The sequence below is a fragment of the Danio rerio genome, chromosome 22, assembly GCF_049306965.1.
Source record: "Danio rerio strain Tuebingen ecotype United States chromosome 22, GRCz12tu, whole genome shotgun sequence".
NCBI lineage: Eukaryota > Metazoa > Chordata > Actinopteri > Cypriniformes > Danionidae > Danio > Danio rerio.
Window position 1 is genome coordinate 1,970,403 of NC_133197.1, and position 15,025 is coordinate 1,985,427.

Genomic DNA, 15,025 nt, shown 5'->3' on the forward strand with positions numbered 1-15,025 from the left:
ACTTATATTATTCTTAAGGAATATAATATATTTAATTACTGAATGTTTTTGTTTAAATTCTGACATATATATGTATGTATGTATGTATATTACTGTATATTTCTGTATTGTTAATAAAAAATAAAAGAAAAAAACACAGAAAAAAAACTTATCAGAGAAGAAGCTGAGTGAATGTTTTGAATCACGTGTGCAATACCTCGTTCAACCACTGGGTGTCAAAGTAACTTACTGCACCTTTAAATTTGGTAAATACAGAACGTTTTACATGCCTTATTAAAAGATTCAACTCGAATGATTGAGTAAGGTGGGTTTTTTCGCTTTGTTTTGTCAACATTAGCAATTGCTTTGGCTTGTCAGCTTAGAATCTGGTGCGTTTTTGTTGCTTCACCGTTGCTCCGGCCCGCCGCGATGACGTCAGCGCTGACGCGTTCATCCAGCGTCGAGTCTTCAGAGCTGAGGTGAGTCGTTGACGCCTTTTCTTCTGTTTACCCAACAATAAAACACACTTTACAGTTTATTAAAGCGACAATCTGCGACTAGTTTCTGCATTGAGTTCACCTCTATCTGTGTGTCTGCTGACCAAAACAATACAGCAGGCAGAGAGCAGCTCTGAGAGGACAATATGAGTGAATGTGTTTTGGTTTTACTGTGTTTGTGTGTTTGAGTTCATCAGCTTTGTATTAGTAATATCGCAAACGTATCTGAAGGAAAACAATGGAAATAAATATATGTGAAGTTTGATGCAAACAATAAATATTTTTGGCAAATAAAATTGGTTTAATTAATTATAGGAGTGATGAGCTCATCCATTAAACACTCTGTCTAAAATGAGCTGATCCGCTGCTCTTTAATGAGTGTTTATAGTCTGAGGCTCATCTATATTCAGATCTACAAATGTAAGTTAGTTTTATTGTAATCACCTGACATGAGCAAATCACATATTGTATCACAAGATATAACATCATAATGTGTTTATTTCCTCAGTCAGTGTAAATGAATCGGATTTCTCTGTTTCTTCTCCTGAAGCTCTGCCGCCATCAGTGAAAGACAAAGACAGAGTTTATTGAAGGACAGTGAGAAGATGAGTGATCCAGAACCCTGCAGAATTAAACAGGAGGAGACTGAAGAACTAATAGGTTTGTGTTTATTCATCACTCTTTAATCTGACATTCGTTTTCGCTGCTGTATTGATCATAACTGGAGAAAACTGGACACTCACTGACCGCAGTGAAACTGACCAATCTCCAGCTCTCTCTGTGAATAAGCTTGAGTTTTCTCCGTCAGTGACTGATGAGTGTCGGTGTGTTCAGATACTGTTGTTTCTCAGTGTCATGATTCCAATTTGACAACTTGTTCAATTCAACCAGTAACAAGCACAAGATACTTCTATGCTAATCACATGATTAATATTAAATAAACCTTCACACTAGTTTCTGAAATATCAATCTTTTTATAAGCATCAATATTGCAATATTTTAAAAAAGCAATACGATCTTGCTTTTGGTTAGTATCAGTACCAGCTTTGCTCTATCGTGCACTCTTCTCAGCACCAGCAGTTTACACACACACGCTACATCACTCGCTCTAGATTACTCACAGGTTGTTTTCGCTGCATGTGAATCTAAGTTTATTACCTTGAACTTGAGCGAAAGACATGATTGAAGGAAATTCAGTGCATAACATGCAAACCCGTCACACATTTAGCATCATTCACGTTCTTGCGTTGACTGTGTATGCAATCTCCACTCGCATAAATAGTTAATCGCATCAGATGTTAAAGAGCCCCTATTATGCATTATAAAAGGTCATATCTTGGTGACCCAGTCTGTTGTGATTGGTCAACTGCGTTCACCGTGAGATCACACACCCACCACAACTCAACAGCAGTGCCTCGTCTAGAGTATATGTGTGAGCCCAGTGCAGAGAATCATTAAAGCAATGCAGTTACACACCAGGGGTCTGTTCTTCGTACCTCGCTTAAATGATCTAAGATGATTTGGCAGATCCTGGATCTGTTCCACTTGATAACTGATCTCTGGCTAATTTGGTTCTTCAAACAAGTTCGCGAATCAGATTAAAATGTCTGGATAAACTGATCTGAGATCGCTGCGTGTGTTGTGAAGGACAGATCTATCGATCCTCGAAATCATGATCAGCAATGCAATGATTGGCTGACGGCACAGCAGCGTAATGACATCATCTGATTAATATTCAATTATCCATGTGAGCAAAATTACATCAAATTAGCAGTAAACGGCTTGTTAAATATGACACACAATAACCTTCCACATTTGTTGTGAGCTGCAGGCTTTACACTTTCATGTGTCAAGAGTATTCATCATGTATTTCAATGCAAATCAATGTATTTAGTTCTACATTTAGAAAAGATTTTCTTTATTATAGTAGCCGTTTTTTAATCAGTGTAAAGAATAACTGGTTGTTTACAAAAGCGTTTGGATATTAGTAAAGGCGTCTGCAACTTTGGTGAAGCATCAAATCACTGGCATATTAACTATCAAAACATGTTTATGACTGCATAAATGTATTATTGCTTTAAAAAAGTCACATATTGTGCATTTCTATTATACACAATTTGTACTAAAGCGATCTAAAAAGTTCATATCAATAAGTTTTCTCTTTGCACCACCAAGTGGCAGTCTTTGTACTTTCATTTCGAGGGTGCAGATTGCATAAGTTTTATTAATATAGATAACTTTATTTATTTTATTAATAACCATAACTTTATAGTTAAAAAAATATTTACCCTTTTCCCAAGTGTATATAACTACTGTAAGAAAATATCAGAATTCGGCACATACTTTCAGTATTATCTTTGCTTGAACTGAGCCGATCTAATCCTGTTTATATGAATTGAACCTGCTCCCGATCAGGTTTGAGCTAGCAGAACTGTTGCTATGACAACAACTCTCGGATCAGCTTTGAAGAACAAAACGATCCTGGATCGTGTCAAATCGTCAATATCCAAATCCAGCTAACTGAGTAATCCACGTACGAAGAACGGACCTCTATTCTTACTCTATTCTTAACAATAAAACCACTTAATAACAGCTACAAACATTCAGTAATATTTACACAGTGGAAAAATTATTTAGAAAATCGACCACAAGCTCCTTAGAGGTGTGTCTGGTCCATTGACATAAAAGCGAAAGCAGTGTATCACGTTGGTGTAAGATCAGTTGATTGTGGCAAGAGCGTAGAATTATCAAATTCATCAAACACCAGAGATTCTGCACTGCTTGTAAGATATGAACCCATAATGGGGCTCTTTGATCTTTTGCCCTTGTGGGCCTCATAAAAGGATTTTGACCTGCGAGCCTTAAGTTTGACACCCTTGACATGAACAATGGGGCTTCTTCACTCAATGTCCAGGCATTTATTGACACTTTTTATATTTTTAGCTTTGAAAAAAGCAAATAATTTCCAAAAACAGCTACCAAACCACAAACACATCCAGTTCTTGCATAAGTCACCTTTTAAAAATGGTGGCAATTGCGCCCGCTGTCTGTTCAAAGCAACCATGCCTACTGAGGGTACATCCCTAAGGCCCCGTTTACACTAGTGCGTTTTAGTTTTAAAACGGCGTTGTAGAATGAAAACGATCCGCGTTCACACTCGCGTTTTACCCAGCGTTTCTGAACAGCTCTCCGTCCACACCAAAACGCTGAAAACGCACATCACGTGACCACACACACACTCTCGGGCAAGCGCTCCAGCATTTCTACCCAGATGAGAGCTCTGCTTGTCGGACTGCTCATCAAGCATCTCCTGCTGGATCTAATCTCACTATATTTGCTAAACGTGATATTTCATTCATGTTGTTGTCTTTATCTTACAACATAGGCCAATTCCCTGACTTTGGTCATTGGAATCTATTAAGTTACTTGTTCACGGGTAACATGTTTTGGTTAAGCGCAAAGATAAGTTAATGATTAATCCAGGTACATTGACTGATCGCTCGTCTTTATTTCCTACAATGTATAAACTTATTTTATGTTATACTTTTATAATTATCGATTATTAAAACTGATATTCAGCAAAAGAGAGGCTGTGTTTCGTATTTTCACTGAAATTGAAAGGAGGCAGTTGTTATCGGCTCCGTTTTGTTATAAATATCCACACAGTGAAGATGACGCTCATATATGCAGCACGACGCCTCAACATTTCTGCTGTCTGTTAAGTTGCTAATATTAAAAAGAAAATAGGCAGTTCCTTAAATCATGTTTACATTTTATTGTTGAGAAAGTGAAACAACGTAGCCAGGGTGATGTGAATGAAGTTATAAAGTACACTGTTCCCTTTGAAGATTTACCCGTGTCCTCTGTATGTTTTCCATATCAAACTGAGAAGGGGGAGACTGCAGCCTTGATCAAACTTGCGAAGTCTTAACTTACAAGAAGAGGATGCGAGACTGAACTGTGTGTGGGCTACTTAATATTGAGGAAAAGCCCCAATCAGATAGGCGAACGTTTGCAGCCCCGCCTCCGTTTTCAGATGTCTCCGTCTTTCCCCATCCACACTGAGACGGAGCAGCAGCGTTTCAGAATGAAAACGGCTTCTCCAGCGTTTTCAAAAAGCTCCGTTTTCGGCGCTCGAGAACTCCGGCGTAATGTGGACGGATGGCGTAACCGTAGCAAAACTTATGCGTTTTCAAACTAAAACGCACTAGTGTAAACGAGGCCTAAATGTGTCATATCTATGAAGGTCTTACACATCTCAGCCAAACACATTATTCATGATCATTTGACTGTATGGATAAAAACTAGACTTTTAGGCCCAATCCCAATTCTACCCCTTAGCCCTTCCCCCTCGTTTTGCATGTTCACGTCAGGGGGTAGGGGTGTCCCAATTCTCTTTTTCTTGAATAGGCATAGGGCTAAGGGGAAGGGGTGAATAGCCCTTCGAACACTCGAAGATCACACTCGAAACCAAGGGGTAAGAAAATTCATCAGGAGATCCACAAATGAGTATTTTTTTGTCATTATTATGAATTGGTATAACAAACACACATTTTTAATATATTCATAAGCGTGTTCGTTTTTTATTGTCATGCTTTTAAAAAATTGCTAATAAACAACGCTAAATTTTGCGATCTATAATCCATAATCATAACTCTTCTACAGCAGTCCAACAACATTCTGACACTTGATGACACTTATACACCCTGTCAGAGAAGTCTAGGGGCTGGGAATTGGCTGTTTACAGTGTCTGATATAATGTTAGTGTTGTTTTGTTGTGCTTACATTGATGATTAGCCAGCAGCTAGCTCTCTGCGACTCTCACATGGTCGCCCACTGAAGCTAAGCAGGGCTGCGCCCGGTCAGTACTTGGATGGGAGACCACATGGGAAAGCTAGGTTGCTGCCGGAAGTGGTGTTAGTGAGGCCAGCAGAGGGCGCCTAACCTGCGGTCTGTGTGGGTCCTAATGCCCCAGTATAGTGACGGGGACGCTATACTGCTCAGTGAGCGCCGCCTTTCGGATGAGACGTTAAACCGAGGTCCCGACTCTCTGTGGTCGTTAAAAATCCCAGGATGTCCTTCGAAAAGAATAAGGGTTTAAACCTGGCATCCTGGCCAAATCTGCCCACTGGCCTTTGTCCATCATGGCCTCCTAACCCTCCCCATATTCAATTGGCTGCATCACTGTCTCCTCTCCACCAATCAGCTTGTGTGTGGTGTGCGGTCTGGCGCAAAATGGCTGCCGTCGCGTCATCCAGGTGGATGCTGCACACTGGTGGTAGATGAGGAGATTCCCCCCACTGTGTAAAGTGCTTTGAGTGCCCAGAAAAGCGCTATCGAAATGTAAGGAATTATTATTATTATTATTATTATGATTATAGCCACTGTGTAAATACGCAGTACAGTTACGATCTTAGTCCCACATTAGATCGTTATGATAACATGATATATGCGTTCAGTGATTTCCTGAAGATAAATACCAAAAAATAACACAAGTGGAATCACTACAGCGGTCGCCATCGTCTGACCTCACATGAAGCAAGAGAACGCGATGACATATGATGACGTGGTGTGCAGGTGCTCTAGTGCTGTCCCAATTCTTAGGGGTAATTTTGAAGCCCTTCCCATTTACACTAGTTTTAAAGGGCCATGACACCCCCCACTTTTGGTTAGAGTCTACTTCAGAATTTTTTCAAAAGATGCATGATTAATGGGCGTGGAGCTCCGCGAGCATCGGGCAGGAGTGGGCGTGGCCAGCAGGGGAGAAGGGGAGTGAATAACTGTTGTTGACAGTTAGCTCACAAACTGAGACACAAACCGTGAGGAGACGCATGAGTTTATAGTTTACAACGTTAAAATGCAAAGAAATAAATAGTAATTTAATGCCCTGCAACATTTGTTATTCGTAATTTCATAAACACATAACCACAACTTATATCATTATAAAGATAAGTGTGTTCATGTAAACACTATAAATGAGGGTTCTCCCTCGATCCCCGGGTCTAAATTATAGATCTTGAATGCAGACTCAGTGCAGCAGGTCTCCTGACGTGCCTATTTTAACCATTAGCCCTGCTGGTAATATAGAGAATTTAGGCGAACACAGCAGCACGGCGATGTGTCTGAATGTGAACGAACTCCTGATAAAAGACAGCGTCCGCCATTCTTCAATTTTCGCACTGCTCTCCCGACAAAAATGCTTGCAGCACACGCACAGCTTTGCTGTATGATCGGCCCTGACAGGATCGCGGGGAAAAAACATGCAACAAACCCCGTGGATCATGGAAACAAACACATACGAGCCTTCATGAACGGCTACGTGCCGTTGGTCTGTGTCTCACAGCTTGCTTGAAACTGGCAGGTCTGCCATAGGAAAGCACGCTCTCATGAATAATTAAGCAGCCGGCTCTTCTCATAGGATAAGAAAACTCCGCTATGAATAATAATGAGAAACCGACGCGTCATCATTGCACTTGCATTACTGCGCTACGTCGCCGATTTTGATCCCGCCCCAAAAATCATTTTAAACCCGGAAGCTGAAATTAGCTGACAAAAGCTCAAAATTATCCAGTTTTCCCCACAATTAAAGCTGACAGGTGCTAACATTGTCTTAACTGATGCTCAACACACACACATCTGTTAATATAAAAAAAAAGTTCTCCAGGGTGTCCTGAACCTTTAAGGATCAAGGGGTAGAAGTACAAAAATCGAATTGGGATTGGGCCTTAAAATGTAACTCATTCATTTTCAGATGTGGTGGTGAAGGAGGAGAGTGAAGAACTGAGTGAAGATGAGGAGAAGCATCATGTCAAAAGTGAAACCAAAACTGAACCAAACACTGAACATGGTGTTTCAGTGGAAAGAACGGACATAAAAGGTTTGACCTGCACTCAGTGTGGAAAGAGTTTAAGCTCTAAATACGATCTCAAGCGTCACATGATGATCCACACTGGAGAGAAACCCTTCAAGTGTTCACACTGCGACAAGACATTCAATCATTCAGGAAACCTGAATTCACACATGAAGATCCACACTGGGGAGAAAACACACACATGTGATCAGTGCGGCAAAACTTTTTTGAGGCCTTCAGAGCTGAAGAATCATCTTAGAGTTCACACAAAGGAAAAGCTGTACTCATGTTCTGAGTGTGGAAAGAGTTTTGGAGTGCAGTCAAGTTTAAGAAAACATCAGCAGATCCACACTGGTGTGAGAGAGTTTGTCTGCTCTGAGTGTAAGAAGGCGTTTACTAGAGCTGATTACTTGAAACAGCACCAGAGGATTCACACGGGAGAGAAACCGTACGTGTGTTCACACTGCGACAAGAGATTCAGTCTAGCTAGTTCCCTTAAATATCACAAAACAACTCACACTGGAGAGACACCATTAACATGTACTCAGTGTGGGAAGAGTTTCACAAAAATATCACACCTTAACAAACACATGCCGCTCCACACCGGAGAGAAAACACACAGATGTGATCAATGCGGCAAAGCTTTTTTGAGGCCTTCACAGCTAAGGGTCCATCTTAGAAGTCATACAAATGAGAAGCCTTAGTTCTGCTCTCAGTGTATAAATAGTTAGACATCAGTCACATTTAAATGCACATCAGCAGATCCACACTGGTGTGAGAGAGTTTGTGTACTCTGAGTGTGAGAGGAGTTTTAATAAATCTGCAGACTTGAGACGACACCAATTGATCCACACTGAAGAGAAGCCGTACGTGTGTTCAAACTGCGACAAAACATTCAGACATTCAGGACACCTGAAAACACACCAGAGTGTTCACACTGGAGAGAAACCGTTCACATGTACTCTGTAAGGATCATCATCTATTGATAAACATGTGTTGAGCCACACTGGACAGAGAAGTCACGAATACATTTTTAAGGCTTTAGAGCTTAAGAAACATCTTAGAGTTCATACAGTGACCGATGTTTTTGACACATATGCTTGCAATCTGTTGTTGACCAAATTATTAGACTAGTTTTTAACTAAAATAAAATGAGACATTCATCATTATCAGACTCCCTCCTGCATTGCATTGTAGCGTTATCTAGGCTAGAGTAGTTATACGGACGTTGTTAAACAATTATTCTCATGTACAACACTTTCTGTTTGATATGAAAGAAAAAAAAACATCAAATGCTTGTCTTAATCATAACTCTAAAATCCGATATGCTCATTTAAATGATGTGCGCACTTTCAGTTTCACTTTCGCAGCAGAGTGCTGCTCATGTCATGGCTGTCGTCACTTTAAGAAAAAAAAGCACATGCAAATCATACGTTCATGCAGCTCTCAAAGAATCGCTCTCTGCAACAAACTGAACGCTATTTTCAACTGTATTACCTGTCGTAAGCCGCCTATGCAGTTTCACAGTATTGGGTCGCGGCCGGAAGGGCATCCGCTGCATAAAACATATGCTGGATAAGTTGGCGGTTCATTCCGCTGTGGCGACCTCAGATTAAAAAAAGGGTCTAAGCCGAAAAGAAAATGAATGAATAAAACAGCCTATGCAAGTTCTGTTCACTAAAGTAGACCTCATTTACAGGCGCCCACACGTCCTCTCTGTGGCAACAGCTCACAGTCAGCTCACGTGTGATTTTGCGGCCGTCATTACATGAAGACAGAAATTATATCTCTGGCTAAATTATACTTTATAAATACAGGATGTGACATTGTCAACATCATATGGAGGTGTTCATGTTGCTAAGCAACATGTATAAAACACAAAGATTTGTGCGACCTCCATGCTTCTCTCCTGACTTTGAAAATATCATTGGCAGAATCATAGAAATGCTGCATTAAGATCGTGTGGAGGTTCAAACCAAGATAACCATTTTATTCTGATTAATTGTGCAGACCAAGTTACAGCTAAACTAATGCTAATGTTCAGTATTCATCACAGCTGCATCTCACAGTCAAACACTAGTGTAGTGCGCGAAGGTAAGGGCGGGTTTTTCCAGTTCTTACTGTGCGTTCACACCGAAAGCGGCGAGAGCGTCCAAGGTAGCTCTGGCCACCCTGGCGACAACACTGTCTGCCTTCAGCTCCGGCGGCGAGAGCGTCAAAGTTTACTACATTAATCTCATATAAGGGCACCTAGGTTACCCCTTTTTTTCAGATTTAATATAAGTCTTTTGCGTCTCTAGAATGTGTATATAAAGTTTCAGATCAAAATACCCATCAACATGATTACAAGATGCTGTCTTATACTGATTTCTTATACTTATATCTTATACTGTCTTATACTGATAATTGTTCTGACACGCGGCTGTGCTGATGAAGTAAAGCTGAAGTAAATCGCTGTAATTAATTACACACATACTCTGTTTTAAAACACTTTAAACATGTGAAACTCACTCTTAATCACATTTGATGATGATTGCTGATCCTAGCGAACAGAACAGACCTTTTATTCCCGGTTGCTTTGCGTATGTCTGCCTGGTCTTGTGGACATATACACGCGACTACCGGAACATGTTAATGCGCGCAGCTGTCAATCAATTCGGTGGGCGGGGGGATCGCACACCTACGTAATGGTGCGATCGATTTGAAAACAGCTCCAATTGGCCGACCCTTTTTTTTGTAGTTATATTGAAAAAAAAGGACTGGGTGTGTTCATATCACCCCAGTATGACGGTCTATACACTATACCAACACACAGATCTGTCCAAACAGCTTGAAAAGTAGATTTTTTACCATTGGTGCCCTTTAAAGGGGCCGCTGCAGCATATCAGTTACATTCCTGCATAAAAGATGTTTCTAGCATAAAAATGTTGTGCACTTCTTATCAAACTCATTTAACAATGGAAGATCAAGTTACGTGTGGCTTTGCTCTATTTAATTATTTAATATGTCCATATGTCTGAAATATCCTGAAGCAGCAATACTGTTTTGTACTGTCGCATGAGATTCCCGCTTTTTAAAAGCTATATATATATATATATATAACATTAATGCACATCATTAACTCGCCAGTAACTTATTTAATGCATGTGCCTGTAAGAAAACCTAAATAATTGGAAATCCGGCGACCACAAAAATCAAACCCTTGGGAACAACTGTGGTCAGAACCAAAGTTCACAGGTCTGTGTTCTCTGAGCTTCTCCCAAGCGGTGGACTTCTTCATTCTGATTGGTTGGCGCCGGACCGCGTCATTGCTCATTACCATAAAGTTGACTTGATTTCAACTCTCCTTGACGGCCAAACCAGCGAAGATGCGCCGCGCTGCCCTTTGCCACTTATTGCCGCCGGCTCTCATTGAAAATGAATGACTACTTTGACGCTCTTGCTGCTTCGGGTGTAAACGTACGGTAACGCCTCATATATGACAATGTTTCAAATCGGTTGCCTCTGTTTTTGAGACTAAATAGTTTTAAACGTGGTGCACTTTCAAATGTAAACCTCTGCTGAATGTTTTCTTTCACTAAGGGTGCTTTCACACCTACACTTTTGTTTCGGAACGTGTCTCATTTGCCCAGTTAGCGCGGTTCGTTTGGCATATGTGAACAGGGCAATCGCGCTCTGTTCCGCGCCAAAGTAATCGCTCAGAGATCGCTTGAATGAGGTGGTCTCGGCTCGATTGAAACGAACCCTGGAGCGGTTCGATTACAGTGAGAAAGCGATACGATCCGAGCGCGGTTATATCACAGTGTTTTATGGATATGTAATAGGCTTACGGCTATATGAAGAGAGAATTATGAGTATGGTGGGAAGTTTCACGAGTCTCCGGATGTTCGCAAACAAGTGATGATCTCCCGGTAATCTTGCGTCTCCCTCCCGGTCCTCAAATAGGCATCGTCGCGCACCCTTCTCACACCTCCCCACCGCACCTCTCCTCAGACACGTCGTGCACCCTGTCAATCACCACCAAACCACCACCTCTCCTGACAGCTGAGCGGGACGCTGCAAAATAAACCCTGACACTCTGACCAATGTGAGGAGAGTTTACTCGCACGTGACTTGTTTTAGCTCTTTTGGTCTTTCACATCTGTGAATCATTCAGTTGTTCGGAAACAGAGATTAAAATAGGTTGATTGTTGCTCTTTGTTCTTGGTGTGGTTCGTTTTCACACTGCAAAGTTTCTAAATGGACTAAAAGAACCAAAACAAGTCACGTGTGAGTAAACTCTCCTCACATTGGTCAGAGTGTCAGGGTTTATTTTGCAGCGTCCCGCTCAGCTGTCATGCGTCATTATTTTTAAGTTATGACGAGGAGCAATAAAACAATATAAACGATGTAAAGACCGCTGGGTTTGGGGTGTTTGATAGGGTGCGCGCGACGTGTCTGAAGAGCGAGGACGGATGCGGTGGGGAGGAGTGAGATGGGTGTGCTACCTATTTGAGTACCGGGAGGGAGACGCACAATTTCCGGGAGATTATCACTCGTTTGCGGACATTTCGGAACTTCTGGGAGACTTGGGATGTCTGGAATCACCTCCCACCCTACTCCTAATTCTCTCTTCATATAGCCATATGCCTATTACATATCCATAAAGCACTGTAATATAATCGGGCTCGGATCGTTTGCTTTCTCACTACAATTATTCCGCTCCAGAGTTCGTTTCAATCGAGCCGAGATCACCTGAATGAGGCGATTGTTTTGGCACAGATCCGAGCGTGATTGCTAGATTCACATATGCCAAACTAACTGGGCAAACGAGACTAAAGTCTAGGTGTGAAAGCACCTTTAAAACTGTGCTACAGACTGCATGACAGGTAATTTTTTAAAATCCATAACAGGGACTCTTTAATCTTCTGCTCTTGTGGGCCTCATAAAATGACATGGCTGGCCGGATTTTGGCCTGCAGGCTTTGGGTTTGAATCTTTTGACATGAGCCAAGGGGGCTTCTTCACGCACCATATACACTTTTTTGACAGTTTTTTTTTTTTTATTTTAAACTAAGAAAGAGCTAATACCAAAATTAACCACCCAACCACAAACACATCCACTTCTTGCACAGTCACATTTTGAAAATGGCATCGGTCATTGATGACAGGTCTCGGTTTTATGGCAACCGTGCCTACTGAAAGTACATCTTTAAGTGTATGACACTTTTAAAGGGGCCAAGTAATTATATTTAGTGTTTAAAAGCCAAGTTGCAAACATAATTGACCACTTACACATCTCAGCCAAACACATAAGCCCTAATTCATGATCATATTACTGTACGGATACAAACGAGACTAATAAAATGTGACTTATTAATTTTCAGAAGTGATCGTGAAGGAGGAGAGTGAAGAACTGAGTGAAGACGAGGAGAAACATCATGTCAAGAGTGAAGAGGAAACTCATACAAACACTGAAGATCATTTTTCAGTGGACAGAACAGCTGTGACATGTTTCACCTGCATTCAGTGTGTAAAGAGTTTCAGTTGCAAATACAATCTCAAGATTCACATGAGGACCCACACTGGAGAGAAACCATACAAGTGTTCACACTGCGACAAGAGATTCAATCATTCAGGAAACCTGAATTCACATAAGATGATCCACACTAAGGAGAAAACACACAAGTGTGATCATTGTGGCAAAACATTTCTGAGGCCTTACGAGTTGAAGAAACATCTCAGACTTCATACAAAGGAGAAGCCCTATTCCTGTTCTGAGTGTGGAAAGAGTTTCACACAGCAGTCATGTTTGAGAAAACATCAGCAGATCCACACTGGTGTGAGAGAGTTTGTGTGCTTTGAGTGTGGGGGAAGTTTTATTCGAGCTGGAGACTTGAAACGACACCAGATGATCCACACTGGAGAGAAACCCTGCGTGTGTTCACACTGCAGCAAATCATTCAGAGATTCAGGATTGCTGAAAACACATGAGAGGACTCACACTGGAGAGAAACCGTACACATGTACTCAGTGTGGGAAGAGTTTCACCCGATTATCAAACCTTAACAAACATGTGCTGATCCACACTGCAGAGACAAATTACAAATAAACAAAACACAACATTTTTTAAGGCTTCAAAGCTGAACAGACATCTTAGAGTCTGTGTTTGTGCATTAAGTGTGTGAAGACCTGAAGACTCAAGAACTGGAACTGCAGGAGAGGATTCAGGCTGAAGAGAAACTGAGTTTTGGCCACTCGTCTAGTCTACTCAGACACGCAAACACAATCAGTTTGTGTAAAGCTCCTCACCAGCTTTAGGATGAAGAAACATCATCTGAAGTTTTGACAGCAGCTTCATTGTGGGACTTACAGATGGAGTTCCTCACCAAACAACATTATCTGAAGCTTTTATTATTGTAGTCATCTGCAATTTTGCCTCCTGCAGAGTTGGGTGTACGGCATTCCACAGTAATGTGTTACTGTATTCTAATGACATTTTTGGGGAACTCAGTAATGTAACGAATTACATTTTAACTGTGTGTGATTTGATTACAGTTACTGAAGTCTACTTATATTACAAATATAGCATTAGAAGGAAAAAATGCTTCTTTTAAATCACGTTTTCCACTGCAAGCATTCACTATTAAATTGCTGGAGAACGTGAGCTGAAATGGCTGCTGACGAGAGCGGCTGCTTCTTCAAGTGGAAATACAGACATTACTTTGATTTCATTGAGCGTAAAAACTAAAATATTGCTGTGAAAGTCAGTCTATGTCCAGTCTCTAAAGAGCTTTACGCTGCTTTTAACTTGACCAGCAGCTTGTTCGAGCACTTGAACAGAAAGCAATCAACGACAATAATACTCATCACCAAGGAGGACATTAGCGCCCAAAAACACAGCGGATTGGGAGTGAAGATATCTTCTGAATGTGAAGAGAAACTTAGCTGCGTATGGGGCTGTTCACATATCACGTCTTTTGCATGAGCAAGTTCGTTATTTAAAATGAAGGTGTGCAGCTTACACACACACATATTTGGAGCGCATATTGCGCATGCTCGCAACTGACCAATCAGCTTCATACTTTGTATGAAATATACATATTTCGCTAGGCTAATTACCTCAGACACGCACAGAAAACCCAAACACTGCAGTGCTTTTGCATACTATGAATGTCAGTGGTTACAGGTGTACAGTTTTCCTCTAAATGTCTTGTGTGTTAAAAAAAGACGAACTGGTTTGGATCGAGTGAATAATGACAGTATTGTAAGTTTTGTGTGAACGATCTCTTTAAGTCTGGTGAATACGTCAAACTGCTGTGATTAACCCATTGTAATGTTTCTCAGTAAATATTAAATTGCTGAAAGAGCTGCAGTTTGTTTTGTATTTTTATTAGCGTATTTTATGTTTTAAAAGTAACTTTAAAGTAATAAGTAATCTGATTACTTTTTATATTAAGTAATTAGTAATGTAATGAAATTACAATTGTTCAGTAGTCGTCATTTGTAATATAAATTATGTAAATATATTGTAATTTGTAATATATTACTTATTTAAAGTAACTTACCCAACACTGGCCTCCTGATTCAATTTATATAATTAGGTACAACATCGAAATACAATTGTTTTATTTGCATAATGTTACGTTTTCATGTGAATGTTCGTTGCCTGTAATTCTGTAATTTGTACTGCTGTTATTGTTTTGTTTTGTGCCTGTTCA

At 40.6% G+C, this 15,025-nt stretch overlaps 1 protein-coding gene and 1 pseudogene across 3 annotated transcripts; both read left to right on the forward strand.

Moving 5' to 3' along the window:
* Nucleotides 1–407: 407 nt before the first annotated feature.
* Nucleotides 408–14,679, forward strand: znf1174 (zinc finger protein 1174). 3 transcript variants are annotated; one of them, XR_012397292.1, is made up of 4 exons: nt 408–458; nt 1,027–1,136; nt 7,228–8,291; nt 12,692–14,679. XR_012397292.1 is itself a non-coding variant. In NM_001083098.2 (3 exons), the coding sequence occupies exons 1-3, from the start codon at nt 409–411 to the stop codon at nt 8,028–8,030; spliced, it is 963 nt and encodes a 320-aa protein (NP_001076567.1). In that variant the 3' UTR covers nt 8,031–8,493. The 3 variants fall into 3 exon arrangements, 1 of the variants encoding a protein (NP_001076567.1); XR_012397293.1 differs by having other exon boundaries at nt 7,228–8,192; NM_001083098.2 differs by lacking the exon at nt 12,692–14,679 and having other exon boundaries at nt 409–458; nt 7,228–8,493.
* Nucleotides 12,685–13,437, forward strand: LOC141380085 (uncharacterized; annotated as a pseudogene).
* Nucleotides 14,680–15,025: the final 346 nt, after the last annotated feature.